The 19,100-nt window shown below is 42.0% G+C and overlaps 1 protein-coding gene across 1 annotated transcript in view; it reads left to right on the top strand.

Moving 5' to 3' along the window:
* LOC145342465 (uncharacterized) overlaps positions 1-15,170 on the top strand; it is a 52,314-nt gene extending 37,144 nt beyond the window's left edge. Inside the window, exons 5-7 of the mRNA XM_080188028.1 lie at positions 5,945-6,037; positions 13,106-13,189; positions 14,998-15,170. Coding sequence (XP_080044154.1) covers positions 5,945-6,037; positions 13,106-13,189; positions 14,998-15,170 — 350 coding nt within the window. The remainder of the gene's footprint in view (positions 1-5,944; positions 6,038-13,105; positions 13,190-14,997) is intronic.
* The last annotated feature ends 3,930 nt before the right edge of the window (positions 15,171-19,100 follow it).

A 19,100-nucleotide genomic window follows, 5' to 3' on the forward strand; every position in this document is an offset into this window, starting at 1 on the left:
ACATAGGATATATACAATCTGTTAGCATAGTCACTAACATGGGGTGACCAGAGGATATATTCAACCAATTAGTACAGTCTCTAATATAGTGACCAGAGGATACCTTCAATCTGTTAGCACAGTCTCTAATATAGTGACCATAGGATATCTTCAATCAGAGGGTACATTCTGTTCGTACAGCTAAGAAAAATAACCAGAGAAAATCTTCAGGTTGTATTAGCACAGTTTTAACAGAGAGCAACCAGAGGAAATCTTGACACTATGTGAATATAGTCACTAACACACAACGACCAGAAGAAATCTTCAATGAGGTAGCACAGTTAATAAAAACAACCTGAGGAAATCTTCACACTGCTGGCACATTCACATTCTGTTAATAGAGTCACTAAAAACGACCAGAGGAAATCTTCAGTCACCTAGTACTGTTAACAAAAGTGCCGAAAGAAAATCTGCACAATGTGTTAACACAGTCAATAGCTGAGCTAAAGGAAATCTTCACACTGCATGAGCATGATCACTAACATATAGCGACCAGAAGAGATCTTCAATCTTCTAGCACAGTTAATAAAAGGAACCAGGGAAAATTTTCAAAATCTGTTAACAGAGTCATGAACAGCAACCAGAGGAAATCTTGACATTGTGTGAGCATGGTCTCTAATACACCAATCGGATAAGATCTTCACACAGTGTTAACACAATCACTAACAATGACCGGAGAAATCTACACAAACTGTGAGAGAGTAAATCTCACTGAAAACATTTCACAAAATGTTGTGCCTCTGGAGAAGAGTTACTTCAAATTTAGTATATGCTGGAAGTGTTAATGAATGAGGCAAACAAATATTTTTATGAGCATGAGTAATTGATATCTTATTAAACGAAGCATATTTTATAAATACCAGTGAAAACAGTTTCGTCAAAGTTACCAACCTTAATGAAACACTTTTCCAGTGAAGAAGTCCTTAACAAGCTTTTGAAAGAATTGGAACTACTTGATCTTCACTCAAAGGGTGGTAAATCTCTGGAATTCTCTGCCCGTTGCCTCAACTCCATTCTAAACCGCCCCCCCTTTATCTTGAGGCTGTGCCCCCTAGTCCTACTGTCCTTTCTGAGCGGGAAGAGTCTCTCCACCTCTATCCTATCCATCCCATTCATCATCTTATATGTCTCAATGAGATCTCCCCTCATTCTTCTAAACTCTAACGAGTACAAGCCTAGTTTATTCAGCCTCTCCTCATAGCTCAACCCCCTCAACTCTGGCATCAGCCTAGTAAACCTCCTCTGCACTCCCTCCAAGGCCAAAATATCCTTGTGTAAGTACGGCGCCCAGGAAGGATTATTACTTACGTGGCGAAAAACTGCAGCAGGCGACGGTGCAGAGGGACCTCGGGGTCCTTGTGCACGAGTCGCAAAAACCCAGCTTGCAGGTGCAGCAGGTGGTCAGGAAGGCGAATGGGATGCTGGCCTTCATAGCGAGGGGGATTGAATATAAAAGTAGGGAGGTCTTGTTGCGGCTATATAGGGCATTGGTGAGGCCGCAGGCTCGAAGGGCTAGATGGCCTACTCCTGCTCCTATTTCTTATGTTCTTATACCCAGGATTGGAATTTGCTTCATCGCTGTTTACATTTTAGGAAGGCATTGTACAAATTACTTCCTTAATAGTAGTACTAATTCAGTCATTGGAGGAATGTATAAATCATGAACACACATGGAGAAAACAAATGCTTGAATTGAATAGAACGTGAACACGATCATGTAGAAATTGCAGCCCAGAAGCAGATCATTCAGCCCCACTGCTCTAAACTGGTGTTTATGCTTCATGTGAGCCTCCTTACAATTTACTTTATCTCACCCAATTTGAATCTCCTTGTTTATTTTTCTTTCTTCTGTGCATATGTGGTTTCATCTTAATTCATTTATGCTGTTGCCTCAAGTGCTCCATTGTGGTAGCAAGATGCATATGCTAACCAATTTCTGGATAATCCTCAATTCCTCATAAGATTATCAGTGACCCCTAAACTTGGATTCCTCTAGCCATGGAAAAATCTTCTCTACCTGATGAAATTTTCAAACTGTTAGCACCATCTCCAAAAATGACTAGAGGAAATCTTCAAACTGTTTTAGCACAGCCAATTATTCACAGCAACCAAAGGAAGTATTTGCATTGTGTTAACACAATCAGCAAAAGCTGCAAGAGAAATCTTAACACTATTAGTACAGTCTGTTACACACACAGACCTGAGGAAAGCTTCTGTAAAAATGTTTAACAATAAGTTGCATCTCTTAGGAAGCATTATCTCAAATTTAATCAATGCTTGAAAGTATTAATGAATGAGGCAAACAAATATTTAAGCATCTGTAATTGATATGTTGTCAAATCAAACATATTTCAGATACCAGTAAAATCAAAAGCATCAACCTTGATGGAAGACATGAAGAAGACTTTGACAAGCTTATGGAAGAACTGGCGCCACAAACTGATGATGGTTAGAGTTCTGTTCATCTCTGTTTAAATATTAGGAAAGCATTGAACAAGATTACTTCGTTTAATAGTATTACCAATTTAGATTACTTCCTTTAGTAGTATTACCAATTCTTTTGGTTATCAATTCAGTAATTGGAAGAGTGGGCAATACATACAGATTCATGGAGAAAACAAATGCTTGAATTGAACAGATTATGAAATAGATAACCTATAATTTATAGCACAGAAATGGACTGTTCAGTCCAATTCCATTATGTTTGTATTAATGCACCACACGAGCCTTCCCCTACCCTAGTTTATCTCACCCTATTGGAATATCCTTATATTCTTCTCCCAACTGTGCTTTTGTAGCTTCCCCTTCAATGAATGTATACTATTCACTTCAACTACTCTGGTAGCACATTCAACATTTTTACCAGTCTTTGCATAGAGAGGTTACTCTTGAAATCCTTATAAGATTTATTAGTGACCACTTTATAGTTAAGCCCTCTCATTTTGGACTTCCCAAAATTGGAAACATCTTCTCTACATCTATCCGAACACAGAGCAACCAGAGGAAGTCATCAAACTGTTAGAGAAGTCACTAAAACAGGCTAGAGGAAATCTTCACAATGCATTAGCACAGTCAGTAGCATACATCAAGAGATGAAATCTTCCCTGAAAATGCTGAACAAAATGTTGCATGCCTGGAGAAGCATTACCTCAAACTTAATCATCAGAAAGTATTAATGAATAAGACAAACATATTTTTGGTGAGCATCTGTAATTGATATGTCATCAAATCAAACATATTTTACAGATACCAATGAAAACAATGAAGTCAAAGTTACCAATCCGAATGAAATACGTGTTGTAGATTCCAGTGAGGAAGTCTTTCACAAGGTTATAGAACTGGAACCACTTGACGCCCATGGTTAGAGTTTGGTTCATCATTATTTATTAGGAAATTGTTGCACAATATTGCTTTGATAGTATTACTAATTCAGTCATTGGGTGACTAGGCAGTGTATACATTCGTGAAGAAAACAAATGTTTGAATTGAATGGATCACGAAAAAGCTTATCAGGAAGTTACAGTACAGAAACAAGTCATTCAGCCAAACTGTTTGTGCTTCACACAAGCTTCCTGCACTCTATTTCATCTCACCCTATCAGTGAATCCTCCTGTTATTTTTTCTCCCCTTTCTGTTTATGTAGCCGCTCCCACACTGTATCTATGCTATTCACTTCAACCACATTCTAACTACTGTCTGGTCAAAAACATTTTCCTGAATTTCTTATAAGATTAGTTCTAACTGTACTACAGTTATGCCCTGATTAACGGAACCAACTGATTGGGGCCAGCCAACCCTTCCCCTCCCCTGTGAATCCAATCTGTGACACCCTTCCCCCCATCTCTTACTTATGCCTGGGTCTCTCTTCAATCCAAAGCCTAAATTGGGAGTCATACCTCCTTGGTGGTTCTATGAGTACAGAAAAACTGCTGGCCTTTGAGGGGAGTGCTGACTGGTGGTGATTTAATCTGAGGATCACCACAACTCAGGCAAGAGGCAAGGTTGAGAAGGCAGGGCCTTCATGAATAACCTCAGCCAGTAGGGAAATTGAACCCGCACTGTTGACATTGCCCTGCATCACAAACCACCCATTCAGCCAACTGAGCTAAACTGACTCCCACTACTGGGATTACCCAGTTGCTGGGCAGTCACATTGGCTGGCAGTTCTCACAGACATGCTGTTCCCGATTATTGGACAACCAACACTCACCTTGTTAAGACCTTGGCTTCTATCTCTGAAAATATGGCTATTCTCAACAACTGCTTTTGTTTATGCCAGTGAAAACATTTGTAATCATTGTAAGAAAAAGAAATTCAAGATAATTTAATAATCTTCCTGCCTTAATTTTTCTATTATTCTGAGCAATACTTCACTAAGAACATAAGAAATAGGAGCAGGAGTAGGCCATCTAGCCCTTCGAGCCTGCCCCGCCATTCAATAAGATCATGGCTGATCTGTCGCTGCTCAGTTCCACTTTCCCGCCCTCTCCCCATAACCCTTAATCCCCTCTCTTATCAAAAACCCATCAACCCGCGTCTTAAAAATATTTAGCGAGGCAGCCTCCACCACTTCAACGGGCAGAGAATTCCAGAGATTCACCACCCTTTGAGTGAAGAAGTTCCTCCTCAACTCCGTTCTAAACCGCCCCCCTTTTATCTTGAGGCTGTGCCCCCTAATCCTACTGTCTTTTTTGAGCGGGAAGAGTCTCACTAGATCATCTGTAATGTCGTTACATATATATTCTAAAATTTTCCTCAGTGGAAAAACTGGAGTCAAGCCAGTTGTTTTACAGAACAAAAGATCTGCTGGCAACAGAAACATTGAAGGTAATCTTACTGACCAGAGGGGCGAGCCGGTAAAATTGAGAGAGAAAGGAAAAATTGGGTCCATGCCCAATTTCTTTCCTCTCGCAATCTTACTGATGCTGAATATCTGGCGAGATCATATTAATTGTAATATTTAAATTCTATGCTAAGTAGAATTTACAAATTACAAATGCGCCTGGGACGCAATCGTCCAGGCTCATTTGCCTTTGCGGACTTACCAGCGAAGGTCCCCTGTGGTAAGGATCACGTATGGCCCCCATCAACAGTGACCAGTCATGGTGGCCTCACTGGTAGGACCAAAGGCTTCAGAAACCTCGCAGGAGATCAGTGGCGGGGAGTGCCCTTGGATCGTGCCAGGCTGACAACCTAATGCAGTCCACTGGGCACCTGGCATTGCCAGCCTAACATGCTGGCAGTGCTCTCTGGCCCTGGGAAGTGGCACGGGGTAGGATCAACTGAGAGGGGTGGGGCCTACAGTGGAGGTGAAGAGAAGTCACTGAGCACTTTGCAATCAGCGATTGGCTGGTTCATGGGGATGTGGGGGACGTGGGAAATTGACTGCTCCCTATGTGGAGGGGACAGGACGATCGGTCGCAGAAGCCAGCTATAGATAGGGGAATGTGACAGACCTCTCTGATCTTTGCTATTGTTAGTGAGGTACAATTCAATTTTTAACTCGCTCAAAATAATGCACGATTCTCTCCTGTTTTCACACTCGTTTGACACTTAGAATTTTTTTGATAAGATTGTCCCCTTGGTTAGGAATTATAGCCACAGAATTGTGAGACAGGGCTCCAAATGTAGAGTGTTAGTGGGTGGAATGAAGATCGGAGAATCATTTGTGGCCACCATTGCCCCAATTTACATTGTTTTCAATTTCATGCCCTTTAAAAGTAGTGGGCAAGTTGACTCCAATGACTGATTTCTGACTTACATTCCTGTCCAGTTACTTTCCTCTGGGACTAGAATTTTGCAAAAGACAAGATTTTGTTTCCAGCTGTTTGTAAGTAAATGGAAGTTTATTTTTTCAAGTGAATATAAATATTAAGTGACAAGTTTGTTTTCTCCAAAAAATCAGAAGTACTTCGAAAGTACAGTTTGCCGCACAAATATACAGATGACGAGATGGTTCAGAACAGCATCAACAAATTGCAGTCAGAACAATTACAAGGTTTGTGTGCCAATAATCGCTTTTTACTCCTTCCAGGCTAGGAGTGGAATTTCTTATAGGTGGCATAATTGGAAAGTTACATGTGAAACTATGTCCATTTATGGGCCCATTTTACTGATCACAATTTAGATCTGAATTTCCTTACCAATATCATTAGTGTCCATAGAAATAAGCATAAAACTTTGGGCCCCAAGGAGCTTGCACTATAGATTTTCCTTGAAAAATGAAATTAATGTTTCAAGCCATTTTAGAGCATCCAAGTAGAGAAGCTTTCCAATTTTTTAAAGTAATTCTTTTCGTAGAATAATACATTCATTGAAAAATAGATTGTTGGGCAGGCCTCAGTATAGAGAAGAATGACTTTTGTTTCCTGCTTGCCTAAAATTCTGGGGATAATTTCACCCCTGCTTTGAAACAGTACAATTAAGGCAATTCACATTTATTGATCTTTAGCCTGGGGCCAAAGCCCCAGTTGAGATGCATTTTGGCCTAGACATTCATAGACAAACATAAAAGATGTTTAATAAGATTCTGCACAACAAAGTGTTCATAAAATGGAACACATGGAACCGGAAGTAACTTATGATGAGTAGGTAATTGTGTGGGACGTGGAAAACTGTAAGAATCAAAGATTATTGGCAAGAGTGTCAACTAGGAATTTTCCTGGAGTCTCAACTTTTCACCATGTCTACTAATGACTTGGTGAACATGATGTGGAGTTGCCAGCATTGGAATGGGGGAGACACAGTCAGTAATTTCACAACAGCTTAAAGTTCAACAGGTTTATTTGGTAGTACAAGCTTTTGGAGCACCGTTCCTTCATTAGATGAATGCCACTCACCTAATGAAGGAGTGACATTCCAAAAGCTCATGCTACCAGATAAACTTGTTGGACTTTAACTTAGTGTTGTGAGACTACTTACTGTGACTTGGTGAAGGAATAGAGAGTTGAGTTAGCAAGTTTAACACTTAATTAAAATTGAAAGAGTAAGCTACAAAAGAACATAGAATAAGCCGTGGCAATGGGGGGAAGTATGAGGTTATCTACTTTGGGTCTGAGAAAAACAAATCAAAATATTTTTTAATGGTGAAAAACCAGTAGCCGTGCTGGAGTAAAGGGCGCGTAAGTGCTCAGATACTCAAATCACTGTTTCTTCCCATGCATGCCCATTAGCTGCATCTCATTCAAGATAATTATAGCTTGGAACTCTTCTTTGGATTCCTTAGCGACATTCTTTAAATGATTCTGTCAGGAACTTTACTTCAAGACTTTCTTTAGAAGCGACACAGAGTCTGCAACACAAACCTGACTGTAAACTCTGCCTAGTAAAGAATTCATCTGATCATGCTCCAGAAGGTGTCTCTTATTGTTGTCTCAAAAGTTACTGTTAACTTTTCACCAGCTGTAGTTCAAATTTTCAAATTGAACAGAACTGCATGAAATTCCGGAGAAATTATGCAAAACATTTCCTGAAGTTAGGGTAGGAAAATCACGTGACCCACAGAAATGCCAAGCCAATCTGAATTTTAAAAAGTACTGTTTCATTCAGATGCTTTGTGGACTTTTAACATTTATTAAAATGTTGGAATGTAACTACACAAAGTTCATCAATAAAAAAACTCAGTCAAAATATTTAACTAACTTTTCGCATCAAAGAGGGAAACAGATCATTAGAAATGAAAAGCCCGAATAAATATTTTCAACCACTACATGAAATGCAAATTCAATTTACTAAATATAGACATGCAATTTTCTAGTTTCAAGATCAAAGTGTCAGCAACTGAACTTTGAATTTATACTTCTCCATTAGTCTTCTAACAGAACATACACTTTTCATGCATCAATGATGGTTTAGTAATAAGTTACAAAAATGATGCAAATCCTGCCTTTGTGCTATAATGCTTCATAAATTGCATCTCCTGATTAAGCAGGAGTAAAAGCTATCCCTCAAGTATCAAGGCTACAGAGGTGCTGGTAACCACCTACATCAAAGTAGATATGGAAATTTTAATTCCTTGTACAATTTATGTGTAACATGTTCATTTGGTAAAAGGAAGTTAGAAATTGTTAAACGAAGACTGAGGTACATCTAGTCTGCTTTCTACCATCCTAGTAGTCATATGATACAATTAAATCGGAATTGTTGATTAATCACAGCAAGCAATTGTCATCAATTATTCTGCAAAATAGAGAATAAAGTGAAATTGCGGAGGTGCTATGAGGGCCAAAGACTGTTATGAAAATATACGACTCATAAATGGATTAGGAAGATCTGCACAGCACCTTGGTATCCTGGTCAGGTCATTGAACCTCTTCCTGTGCTGATGCCAGGTTTTTCAGATACTGACCACTGTAACTCAGTATTTTTTAGCCATCTCATCGGAAGGGATTCTGACTACTGACAATGCATTTGCTCGACCAATACCTTAGCCCAGATGTTTCAAATAGCAGAGCATGCGGCCTTGCATTTTTGCAGTTGCTACAAACAAAAATGTCAACAGCAGAAATAAATTCCTGAGGGACCACAGAACAAAAAAAAGTGAATGATGAGAGGTCATAGAATTAAACAGAAGAAATTGCACTTTGAGTTGACTAAATCATTAATAATTGCTCGGAAACTGACTCAGTTCCACCGCAGGACCCTTTCTGAGGGTGATTACACAACTGTTCATACTAAATATTTAAAATAATGTAGATCTGAGTTGGAAATCCCATTTTTTTATTCAATTGTAGGACATGGTCATCGCTGGCTAGCCAGCAACTATTGTCCATCCGTAGTTGCCCTTAGGAAGGTGATGCTGAGCCACCTTCTTGAATCGCTGCAGTCCACATGCTGTGGGGTGACACAATACTGGTAGGGTGGGAATTCCAGGATTTTGATTCAGCGACTACGAAGGAATGGTGATATATTTCCAAGTCAAGATGGTGAGTTGCTTGGGGGGGAGTTTGCAGGTAGTGGTGTTCCCATGTTTCTAATGCCCTTGTCCTTCTAAATTAATGTGGTCATGGGTTTGGAAGGTGCTGTCTAAGGATCTTTGGTGAATTGCTGTCATGCACCTTGCAGATAGTACACACTGCTGCTACTGAATGTCGGTGGTGGAGGGAGTGGCTGTTTGTGGATGTGGTGCCAATCAATTGGGCTACTTTGCCGTTGATGGTGTCAAGTTTGTTGACTTGTTGGACTGCACCCATCTAGGCAAGTGGGGACTTTTCCTTCACACTCCTTGTAGATGGTGGACAAGTTTTGAGGAGTCAGGAGTTGAAATACTCACCGCAGTACGCTGAGCATCTGACCTGCTCTTGTTGCCACTATGTTTATGTGGTGAGTCCAGTTGAGTTTCTGGTCAGTGGTAACCCTAAGAATGTTGATAATGAAAGATTCTGTGATGGTAACGCCTTTGATAGTAACACCGTTGAATGTCAAAGGGTGGTGGCTAGGGTGTCTCTTATTGAGGTAGAGGTAGATTCAGAGGTTCAGGGTGTCAGAGGTAGGTTCTTTACCCAGAGGGTGGTGAGGGATTGGAATACCCTGCCTGCTGCAGTTGTAGATGCGCCTAGTTTGGGGGCGTTTAAGAGATCCGTGGATAGGTTTATGGATGGAAAGGGATTGGTTTAGGTTAGAGGGTCATTGCTTTTTTAATTGGTCGGCGCAACATCGTGGGCCGAAGGGCCTGTTCTGCGCTGTAATGTTCTATGTTATTGAAGATGGTCATTGCGTGGCTTTTGTGTGGTGTGGATATTACTTGCCACTTGTTAGCCCAAGCCTGGATATTGTCCACATCTTGTTGCATTTGAATATGGACCGCTTCAGTATTTGAGGAGTCCCAAATGGTGCTGGACATTATGCAATCATCGACGAACATCCCTATTTCTGACCTTATGACAGAAGGAAGTTCATTGATGAAGCAGTTGAAGATGGTTGAGGCCAGAATACTATCCTGGGGCAAACTGTGCACAATACTCCTAATTGAGTCCCACCAATTCCTTATACAGTTGCAACAACATCTCTCTACTTTTATACTCTATTCTTTTAGTAATGAATGCCAAAATTCCATTTGCCATCCTTATTACCCATTGCACCTGCTTGCTAATCTTCAGTGATTCTGAACACATCTGATCTTGGATTGTTCAGCCATTGCTTATGCATCCATGGGGAAACATAATGAATCTTGTGGCAAAGGCATGCAGGAAGTTGATCTCCCACCATTACCTGATGGACTCAAAGGTCCATATTTAAAGGGCAGTTTGACAGCTTCCCCCACCCCCCATAACTTGCCCCAAGGTTCAGCCTTCGCTGCACCCTTCTACCCTACCCCACCTTCCAAACTCACAGATTATGCTACTGGCACCCAATAAGAGTGAAATTATGAATTGTCCCTGAGAAGGTGTCTACTGACCTCAAAGTCATGAAAGCAGTGAAGCTTGTTGACGTTCATGCCACTTATATATAGTCATTAAAGAGAACATTTTAAATTTCTGCTAGCAGACAACTGAACATGGTAGGGAAAATTAATTTTGGTGAAGCGGCCTTCAAATGACTATGTATGACATGCTAACACATGCAAAGGATACTGTTTAAATCCTAAGACTAAAATTCTGCTAGTTTCTCCCAACATCAGGAAAATGGCTTTTAGCCGAATGAAAATTTAATTCCTCTGCCTGCCTTGCTTCCTGCTGCTGGTAATGGCAGGAGATTCCACTTACAGGAACAGGAGGATGCCATTTTTTGATTAGATTTGATTTCTTATTGCCACATGGATTAACATACAGTGAAAAGTGTTGTTTCTTCCATGCCATACAGACAAAACACACTGTTTATAGAGAAGGAAACAAGAGAGTACAGAATGTAGTGTTAGTCATAGCTAGGGTGTGGAAAAAGTCAACTTAATGTAAGTCCATTCAAAAATCCGATAGAAGGGAAGAAGCTGTCCTTGAGTCGGTTGATATGTGACCTCAGACTTTTGTATCTTTTTTTGCAAAGGCAAAGGTGGAAAAGAGAATGCTCAGGGTATGTGGAGTCCTTAATTATGTTGGCTGCTTTGCTGAGGCAGCGGGAACTGTAGACAGAGTCAATGGATGGGAGGCGTGTGTGATGAATTGGGCTACATTCACGACCTTTAGTAATTCCATGCAGTCTTGGGCAGAGTAGGAGCCATACCAAGCTGTGATATAACCAGAAAGAATGGTTTCTGTGGTGCACCTGTAAAAGTTGATGACAGTCATAGCTGACATGCCAAATTTCCTTAGTCTTCTGAGAAAGTAGAGGCATTGGTAGGCTTTCTTAATGATAGTGTCAGCAATGGGGGGATCAGCCAGGGCAGGGTGTGGGTGATCCGGACACCGAAAAACGTGAAGCTCCCGAACCTTTCTACTTCGCCCCCATTGATGTAGACAGGGGCATGTTCTTCTTTATGCTTCCTGAAGTCTATGACAATTTCCTTCATTTTGTTCACATTGAGGGGGAGATTATTGTCCCCGCACCAGTTCACCACTCTCTATCTCATTCCTATACTCTGTCTCGTCATTGTTTGAAATCCAACCCACTACACTGAGGTGCTCAGCAAACTTGAGAATCAAATTGGAGGGGAATTTGCCTACATAGTCACAAGGAGTATAGCAGGGAGCTGAAAACACAGCCTTGTGGGGCATTGGCATTGAGAATGATTATGGAGGAGGTGTTGTTGCCTATTCTTAATGATTGTAGTCTGTGAGTTAGGAAGTTCCAGATCCAGTCACAGAGGGAAGTGCTGAGGCCCAGGCCATGGAGTTTGGAGATGAATTTCATGAGAATAATGGTATTGAAGGCTGAGTTGTTGTCAATAAATGAGAATCTGACATAGGTGTCCTTGTTATCATGGTGTTCCAGGGTTGAGTGCAGTGCCAGGGAAATGGTGTCTGCTCTGGACCTGTTGCAGCGATAGGGAAATTGTAGTGGATCCAGGTAATCTGGGAGGTAATCTGGGATTCGTGCCATGACTAGCCTTTCGAAGCATTTCATAATGATGGATGTCAGAGCCACCGGCCAGTAATCATTATGTCACGCTGCTTGGTTTTTCTTAAGGTACAAGAAAGATGGTCTTCTTCTTGAAGCCAATAGGGACCTCAGATTGTTGTAAAGAGAGGTTGAAGATGTCTGTGAATATCCCTGCCAGCTGATCCACGCAGGATCTGAGTGCTCGTCCGGGTACCCCATCCGGGCCAGTTGTTTTCCTTTGAAAGTTGACCTTAGAGAAAGCTGCTCTGACATCTGCAATGATGATCCAGATATAGGTTCATCCAGAGCGTCCAGGGTGGAGGGCACGCTCTCGCTGACCTCTTGCTCAAAATGAGCGTAGAATGCATTGAGCTCATCAGAGAGGGGTGTGTTGGAGCTGGCGATTTTATATGCCTTCATCTTGTAGCCTATTATGTCTTGCAGAGCTTGCCATAATTGGCGCGGATCGGTGTGGCTAGCCTGGGACTCTAGCTTGTCCAATAATGTCTTTGATAGATCTCCTTAGATCGTATCTGGCTTTCTTGTAGTCAGTGTCACCTGACTTGAACGCCTCAGACCTGGACGTCAGCAAGCAGTGGATATCCCTATTCATCCATGGTTTCAGGTTGGGGAACACATGGATTTGCTTCTTTGGCACACTTTTAGCCCCTTGGACCTGTTAACTATTCAATATGTTCCCAGCTAATCTCTGACCTAACTCCAAAAATTTTATCCCATACCCTGTAATACCTTTAGATTATAAAAAATATCAATCTCAGATTTGAAATTTACAATTGATAATGAATAACTTGTCTCCGTATGACCCAAAGCATTAAAGGTATTGAAGTGCTTTTGTTATCATAGTTGTATGTGGAAAACATGGCAGTCAGTTTACAGACAGCAATGTTCCACAAATGGCAACAAAATACATGACAGATTTTATTACGTTTTCACAAGACATGGGCATCAGTGGCTAGGTCAGCTTTTTTATTGCTCATTCATATTGCCAAAACTAAATGTAAGACTAACTCAAAAGAAGAATATAATCATCAATCTAAAACACAATTTCAATACTGTTTTCTTATACTAACAGGTATGAGAAAGGTCCATCATGGCTTACCAGATGTTATTGAAGTGATTAATGAAAACAGTCAAGATGCAAGAGAGCCAGAAATAGGTTAGAGCATGAGACATCTGTATAAGCATTTATCTCCATGTAGTTGTGAAGGAAACAAAATAGCTTCATTAAAAATAAGGGCCGGAATTTCCCAGTTGTTCACACCCAGCCACCTTGTGATGTAATATCCCACTCCGATATTATCAATGATGGGTGCAGTAGGTATTGTGATCTGGTCTCCTCTCTGGCAACCAACTAAAAGACAGATCGTGAATTTATTTTTATTAGAGGAAAAACATTCTGTTGACGAAGGAGCAGGAAGTCTCCTCCAACTTGACAGGTCTCACAATCCCCCAACCAACTCCAAAGAACTTTCCTGAGGATCACTGCCAAATTCCATTTGAAGAGCGGCTCTGCATACATCCCATAGGATCCTTCAAATTTTCATCCAGACTCATGAACAGAGAAGATTGAAGAGTTAGACCTCTCAACACAAAAATTTTTTGTGGGCCCAGCCTTGTCTGCATCAGTGATTTTCCCTGCCAACCAGTGACATCACATTAGGTATAAACCATTATATCAAACAAATCAACTCAATTGAATATTTTTAACTCAAATATCTTTAAAAGATTCTCATTACCCCTTTTAATTAAAATGGGGACACTGCCTATAATGTACCCATCCACCCAGGACTGACAAGTGACCCAGGCCACAGGTGAGTGATTCTCCTGTTTTGAGGATAAGTGCCCACACTGCCGAGAAAACAGGAGTGTTTCCTGCTGGCCCTGGCAGCGCATTTCAGGTGGGATCCACGCATTGAAAGATGTTGATAAACTCATTTTGAGCAACCCACCAGTTAGTACCGCTGTACAGACCAGATTGCCATTTTTAAAGGCTGACCTGATCTCCATGCTCAGCGACAGGTCCCCCTCTCCACAAAAAATGAAATGGCACTCCCACACTGACAAGGGGAGCATCACTAGCCCCTCATCAAAAAGAGGCATCCTCCCCCACACCCAGAAATAACAGGATAACCCCACCCCTCACAATACACAGACATAGGGTTGACCCAATCCCCTTTGCTCAGGCCCTCCCTCAGCGCCACTCCTCCTACAGGCCATCACAACTTTCCTACCACCCCCCCCCAACCCTTTCAGATGCCCCCTTAGACCTCTACTCAGCTCCCTTCAGGCCATGCACCTTGGCATTGTCCTCAGTGCATTATCCTTTGGCACCTTAGCACTGACACACCAGCCTGGTACCTTGGGTCCCAAAGTGATTCAAGAAGGCAGGTCCAGTGGGCATTTGCCCCTGTGGTCCCTCAAGGATCCTGGGGGTTGAATGGGCTCAGGTTCGGGGCAAGGATTTACCTCATCACGCTCATCTGGGATTTGGCTGTCACAGCTGGAATGCTCCTTCTAGCCCTGGCAGCCTGAGGATCACACCTGGCACCATGGTGATTTCAGGCAGTTTTGTATTCAATAGCTGCATTCCTGCCTGTCGACTGTGAAAATTCTGAATCTGGGATCATGAATTGGAATGAATTTGGGCTTTCCTGGTCCACGGTGAGCACTGGGTTTGTAACCTTAGGAATGGAGTAAAAAAAGAAGTGGCCAGATCACTTTAATCTCCATGCCTCTTTGTCACCTAACAGGCTTCTAAATCATGGCAGCACTCCATTCTGCAGCAGGGGGAATGGCAGGGTAAATGGCAGGGTAAATACATGGGCTTAAGGGAATAGGACATGAGTGGGATTGTTATCGATATAGGCTTGATGGGCTGAATGGCCTCCTTCTGCACTGTAGGGATTCTATGATTCTATAATTCAATGACTGAAAAGATAATTTTCTCTTTCTTGGCCTTTATAGAATTCTTAGAAGAAAATGCTCCGACAGCTAAACAGAATGCACACAAACAGACCCTGAGGGACATGGTAGAAGATCTAATCGCTGCAAGCCTGATAGCTGTCTTTGTCGTTTTAGCTTTAATTGCAATGTTCTACACAGTTTCCTTTGTCAGGGCCAAAGAAAAAGAAAAGTAAGTATTTTTAATATTGAGTCCGATTTGTAACAGAGAAGGAAAATACAGATAATTTCTTGTCAAGGCTGCATGATTTCCACAAAAAAAGTCTCCTGCAATGTCAGTTGCTTAATTCAATGACCTGGCACAGGTATAACAGACCACTTTGGCCTCCTTCTTAGCTGTGATGTTTTAATTCACTTTCTTTGATAATTCCAATTTTTTAAGGGATTAATTCTTGCCACAGACCAACAACATCCAGGCTGATGGCTCTCCAAATCATGTCATCCCATCTGTGACAATGCCAGTTGATGTCAGGGCCAGAAAATCCTGCCCCTAGTTTCTGAGCTCTCAAATTGAATCACTCCTGGGATGGATATATTTCACAATTCATTAGCAGTGGATAGTCCAGCGAGACTCCGCAATTTTCAATCAAACATGCACAGCATATTGTGCTGGAAATTTCTTTCTTATCATTTTCCCCTCATAGTAACTTCATTGCAGTGTTATTGTAAGTCTACTTGTGACACTAATAAATATTTAAAAACATTCAAATCTTGGCATGTCACAATTTCCTTACCACCAGCATTTTAAAAATGTATCGTTCCATTGAGTGTGGCAAGGTCAGCATTTGTTGCCCATCCCTAATTACCTTAAATTGAGGGGGGTTGCTCAGCTATTTCAGAAAGCACTTAAGAGTCAACCACATTGCTGTGTGTCATGAGTTAGATGTCGGCCAGAATGGGTAAGGACAATAAATTTCCTTCCCCAAAGGACATGAGTGTTAGTTTTTAGAAAAATATATGATAATTATCATGGTCACTAATACTGAGACTAGCTTTATATTTCAGATTCATTAGTTGAATTGCTGTGGTCAAATTTGAACCCATGTTCAAGAGGCTGGAGTTCTGGTTTACTAGTTCAGTAATGTTACCTAAGAACCACAAAATCCTGACAGTGCAAAAGGAGGCTATTCAGTCCATAAAATCTGCACCAACATTCAAAGAACATCTCACCCTGACCCTATCCCCATTACCCCATGCATTTATAGTGGCAAATTTATTGTCGATCACCCCTCCTACAGAGTTCCCTCCCTCCCTTGCGATCTTGCAACCTCGTTCCACCTGACTTTGGCAAGGCAGTGGTAAGATCTGTGGGAGGAAATCGAAGTACCCAGAGAAAATCCACACAGAAACAGAGTACATGCAGATTCCACATAGCCAGTTACCTAAGGCCAGAATCTGGTGGCAGAACTATGATAGAGGAGGGATGCGGCGTTCCGCAGGTGTAGGAGGGAGGGAAGGAGAAATTCTGAGGAGGGGATCAAACAGGGATGGGGGGAGGTAAGTGAGAACTCTGCCAAGAGGGTTGATCAGGGAAGGACAGAGGGAACTCTGCAGGAGGGGCGATCAGGGAGGGATGGAACTTTGCAAGATGGACGATCAGCAAGTGGGGAGAGTGAGAACTCTGCAGGGGGATAGTCAGGGACGGTGTGAGGGAATTTGGCAAGGGAGCCATTGGCCATCAGGGAAGGAGAGAACTCTGCAGAGGGACATTCAGCAGGGGGCGGGGGAACACAATTGTCCATGGTGGGGGGTCCCAATGTCCTTGGGGTGGGTGGGGGAGACCAGCAGAAGGTCTCCCAGTATTGGGAGATCAGGACACCTGCACATTGGCATCCCTACAGCAAACAGCTTCTCAGCAACTGGATTCATAATTGGTTTAGCAGTAGAAGACAGAGGATGATTACAGACGGCTGCTTTAGTGACTGGAGGCCAGTGACCAGTGGCATATTGCAGGGATCTGTGCTGGGCCCTCTATTGTTCATCATTTATTTAAATGACATAGATGACTATGTGGGGGGTAGGATCAGTAAGTTTGCCTTTAACTCAAAAGATTCGTCAGGTGATTAACGGTGAGGTTGAGTGTCTTAGGTTACAGGAAGATATAGATGAGATGGTCAAAAGAGCAGATAAGTGGCAAATTGAATTCAATCCTGAAAAGTGTGAGTTGATACACTTTGGAAGGAGTCATTTGACAAGGAAGTATACTATGAAAGGTCTGACACTAGGAAGTTTCAAAGAACAAACAGACCTTGGCATGTTTCCATAGATCCCTGAAGGTGGAAAAACAAATTAATAGGGTAGTGAAAAAGGCATATGGCACACTCATCTTTATCAATTGGGGTATAGATTACAAAAGCAGAGAGATCATGATGGAGTTGAATAGAATTTCGGTGAGGCCACAGCTGAAGTACTGTGTCCAGTTCTGGTCGCCATGTCATAGGAAGGATGTGATCACACTGGAAGGGGTGCAGATGAGATTCACAGGATGTTACCAGAATGGAACATTCAGGTCATAAAGAGAGATTGGATAGGCTTGGGTTATTTTCTCTGGGCAGAGAAGACTGAGGGGATGACCTGATTGAGATGTTCAAGATTATGAACAGCATGGACAGGTGCATAGGGAGCAGCTGTTCCCCTTAGCTGAATGGTTAGTTATGAGGGGACACAAGTGTAAGGGGAAAATTCCACCCTATGACTCTAAGATAAATTGAGCCCCTGCAATGTGCAATATTTCTACTACTCCTCCAACCACTACTCCTGTCTTTGAAATACTCTTCAAATTTACTTTAGCCAAAAGAATTATTCTAACCTCACCACGAATATTACTAATTAGAACTTCTTCTAATATCTTTACCCATGCCATTCTGTAAATATGGAAATATTTTTCCTTCACATATAAAGTCCTTAAATACATCAGCCACCTGTTGTTCACACTGTCCCTGAACAATGTGCACACACATTTTTACACCTTCATCCAGTCCTATAGCTTGTTCCTCGCTTTGGATAACTCCTATGGATTTTTCTTGTCTCAGTTTCTAACTTAATATTTCCTTTCATAAGTCCCACAATTACAACCATTTTGTCCACTAATCCACAACAAACTGACTTCATGGACAGAATTTTACAGTTTCACTCATCCCAAAACCATAAAATGCCACCCGAGTTCAACAGATCTTTCCATGGTCCGTCCTTCACCCGTGCCAATTCCTGTGGCATATGTGTCTCAGCTTATTGCAACAAATCTTGCTCAAGAGGCTGGATTCAGCACGCTGAGCAGGCCATTGTGCATGCACTGATCTCTCTGGCCTCCCAATCGCTGACTGCCTGATGTCTTCCCTAACCACCCTCCTGCCCCAGATCGCTGGCCTCCGTGACCCCCCTCGACTTCAATGTCCAGCCTGACCAAACAACACCCCCCCCTACAGTGTCCAGATCTGTTTGCCCCTCCCCATGTCCAGGTTGATTTCCCCCAGCACCCCCCCACCAATTCCAGCCCTGTTCACCCCCTCCCTCCCAATCCCACCGATCCCTAATGGATCCCCTCCCCCCACTAATCAGCCCCACCCTGCCAGTAGAACTCGCTCCTTGGGCACTGCCCCAAGCTATATCTAATTTCTTCTTGAAATCTTACTGGCCTCAACTAATTCTGTGATTGTGAATGCCACATTCACCACCCTCTGAGTGTGAAGAAATTCCTCCTCACCTCCATTCTAAAAGATTTACTCCTCAATCTCTATTCGTGACCACAAGTTCTGGGCTCCCCCCCACTATTGGGAACATTCTTTCTGAATCTCCCCTATTTAATCCTGTTAGAATTTTTTTTAAGTTTCTATGCGATCCCTTATCATTCTTCTGAACTCCAGTGAATATAATCCTAGCTGACCTGGTCTCTCATCTGACAGACCTGCCATCCCAGTAATCAGTCTGGTAAACTTTCACTGTATTCCCTCTAAAGCAAGACTTTAAAACTATGAGCCAGTTTTGCCCAATTTTTCACTTTTCATTTCATTCCAACTTCCAGTCAGTCTACTAAAGATCAGGCAACAGGCATGACAGTTTGATGGCCTGAAACCACGCTGCATTTTGTCATACTCTGCATTGTGAAT

This window comes from Carcharhinus amblyrhynchos, chromosome 4 (assembly GCF_965287045.1).
Source record: "Carcharhinus amblyrhynchos chromosome 4, sCarAmb.v2.hapA, whole genome shotgun sequence".
Taxonomy (NCBI): Eukaryota; Metazoa; Chordata; class Chondrichthyes; order Carcharhiniformes; family Carcharhinidae; genus Carcharhinus; species Carcharhinus amblyrhynchos.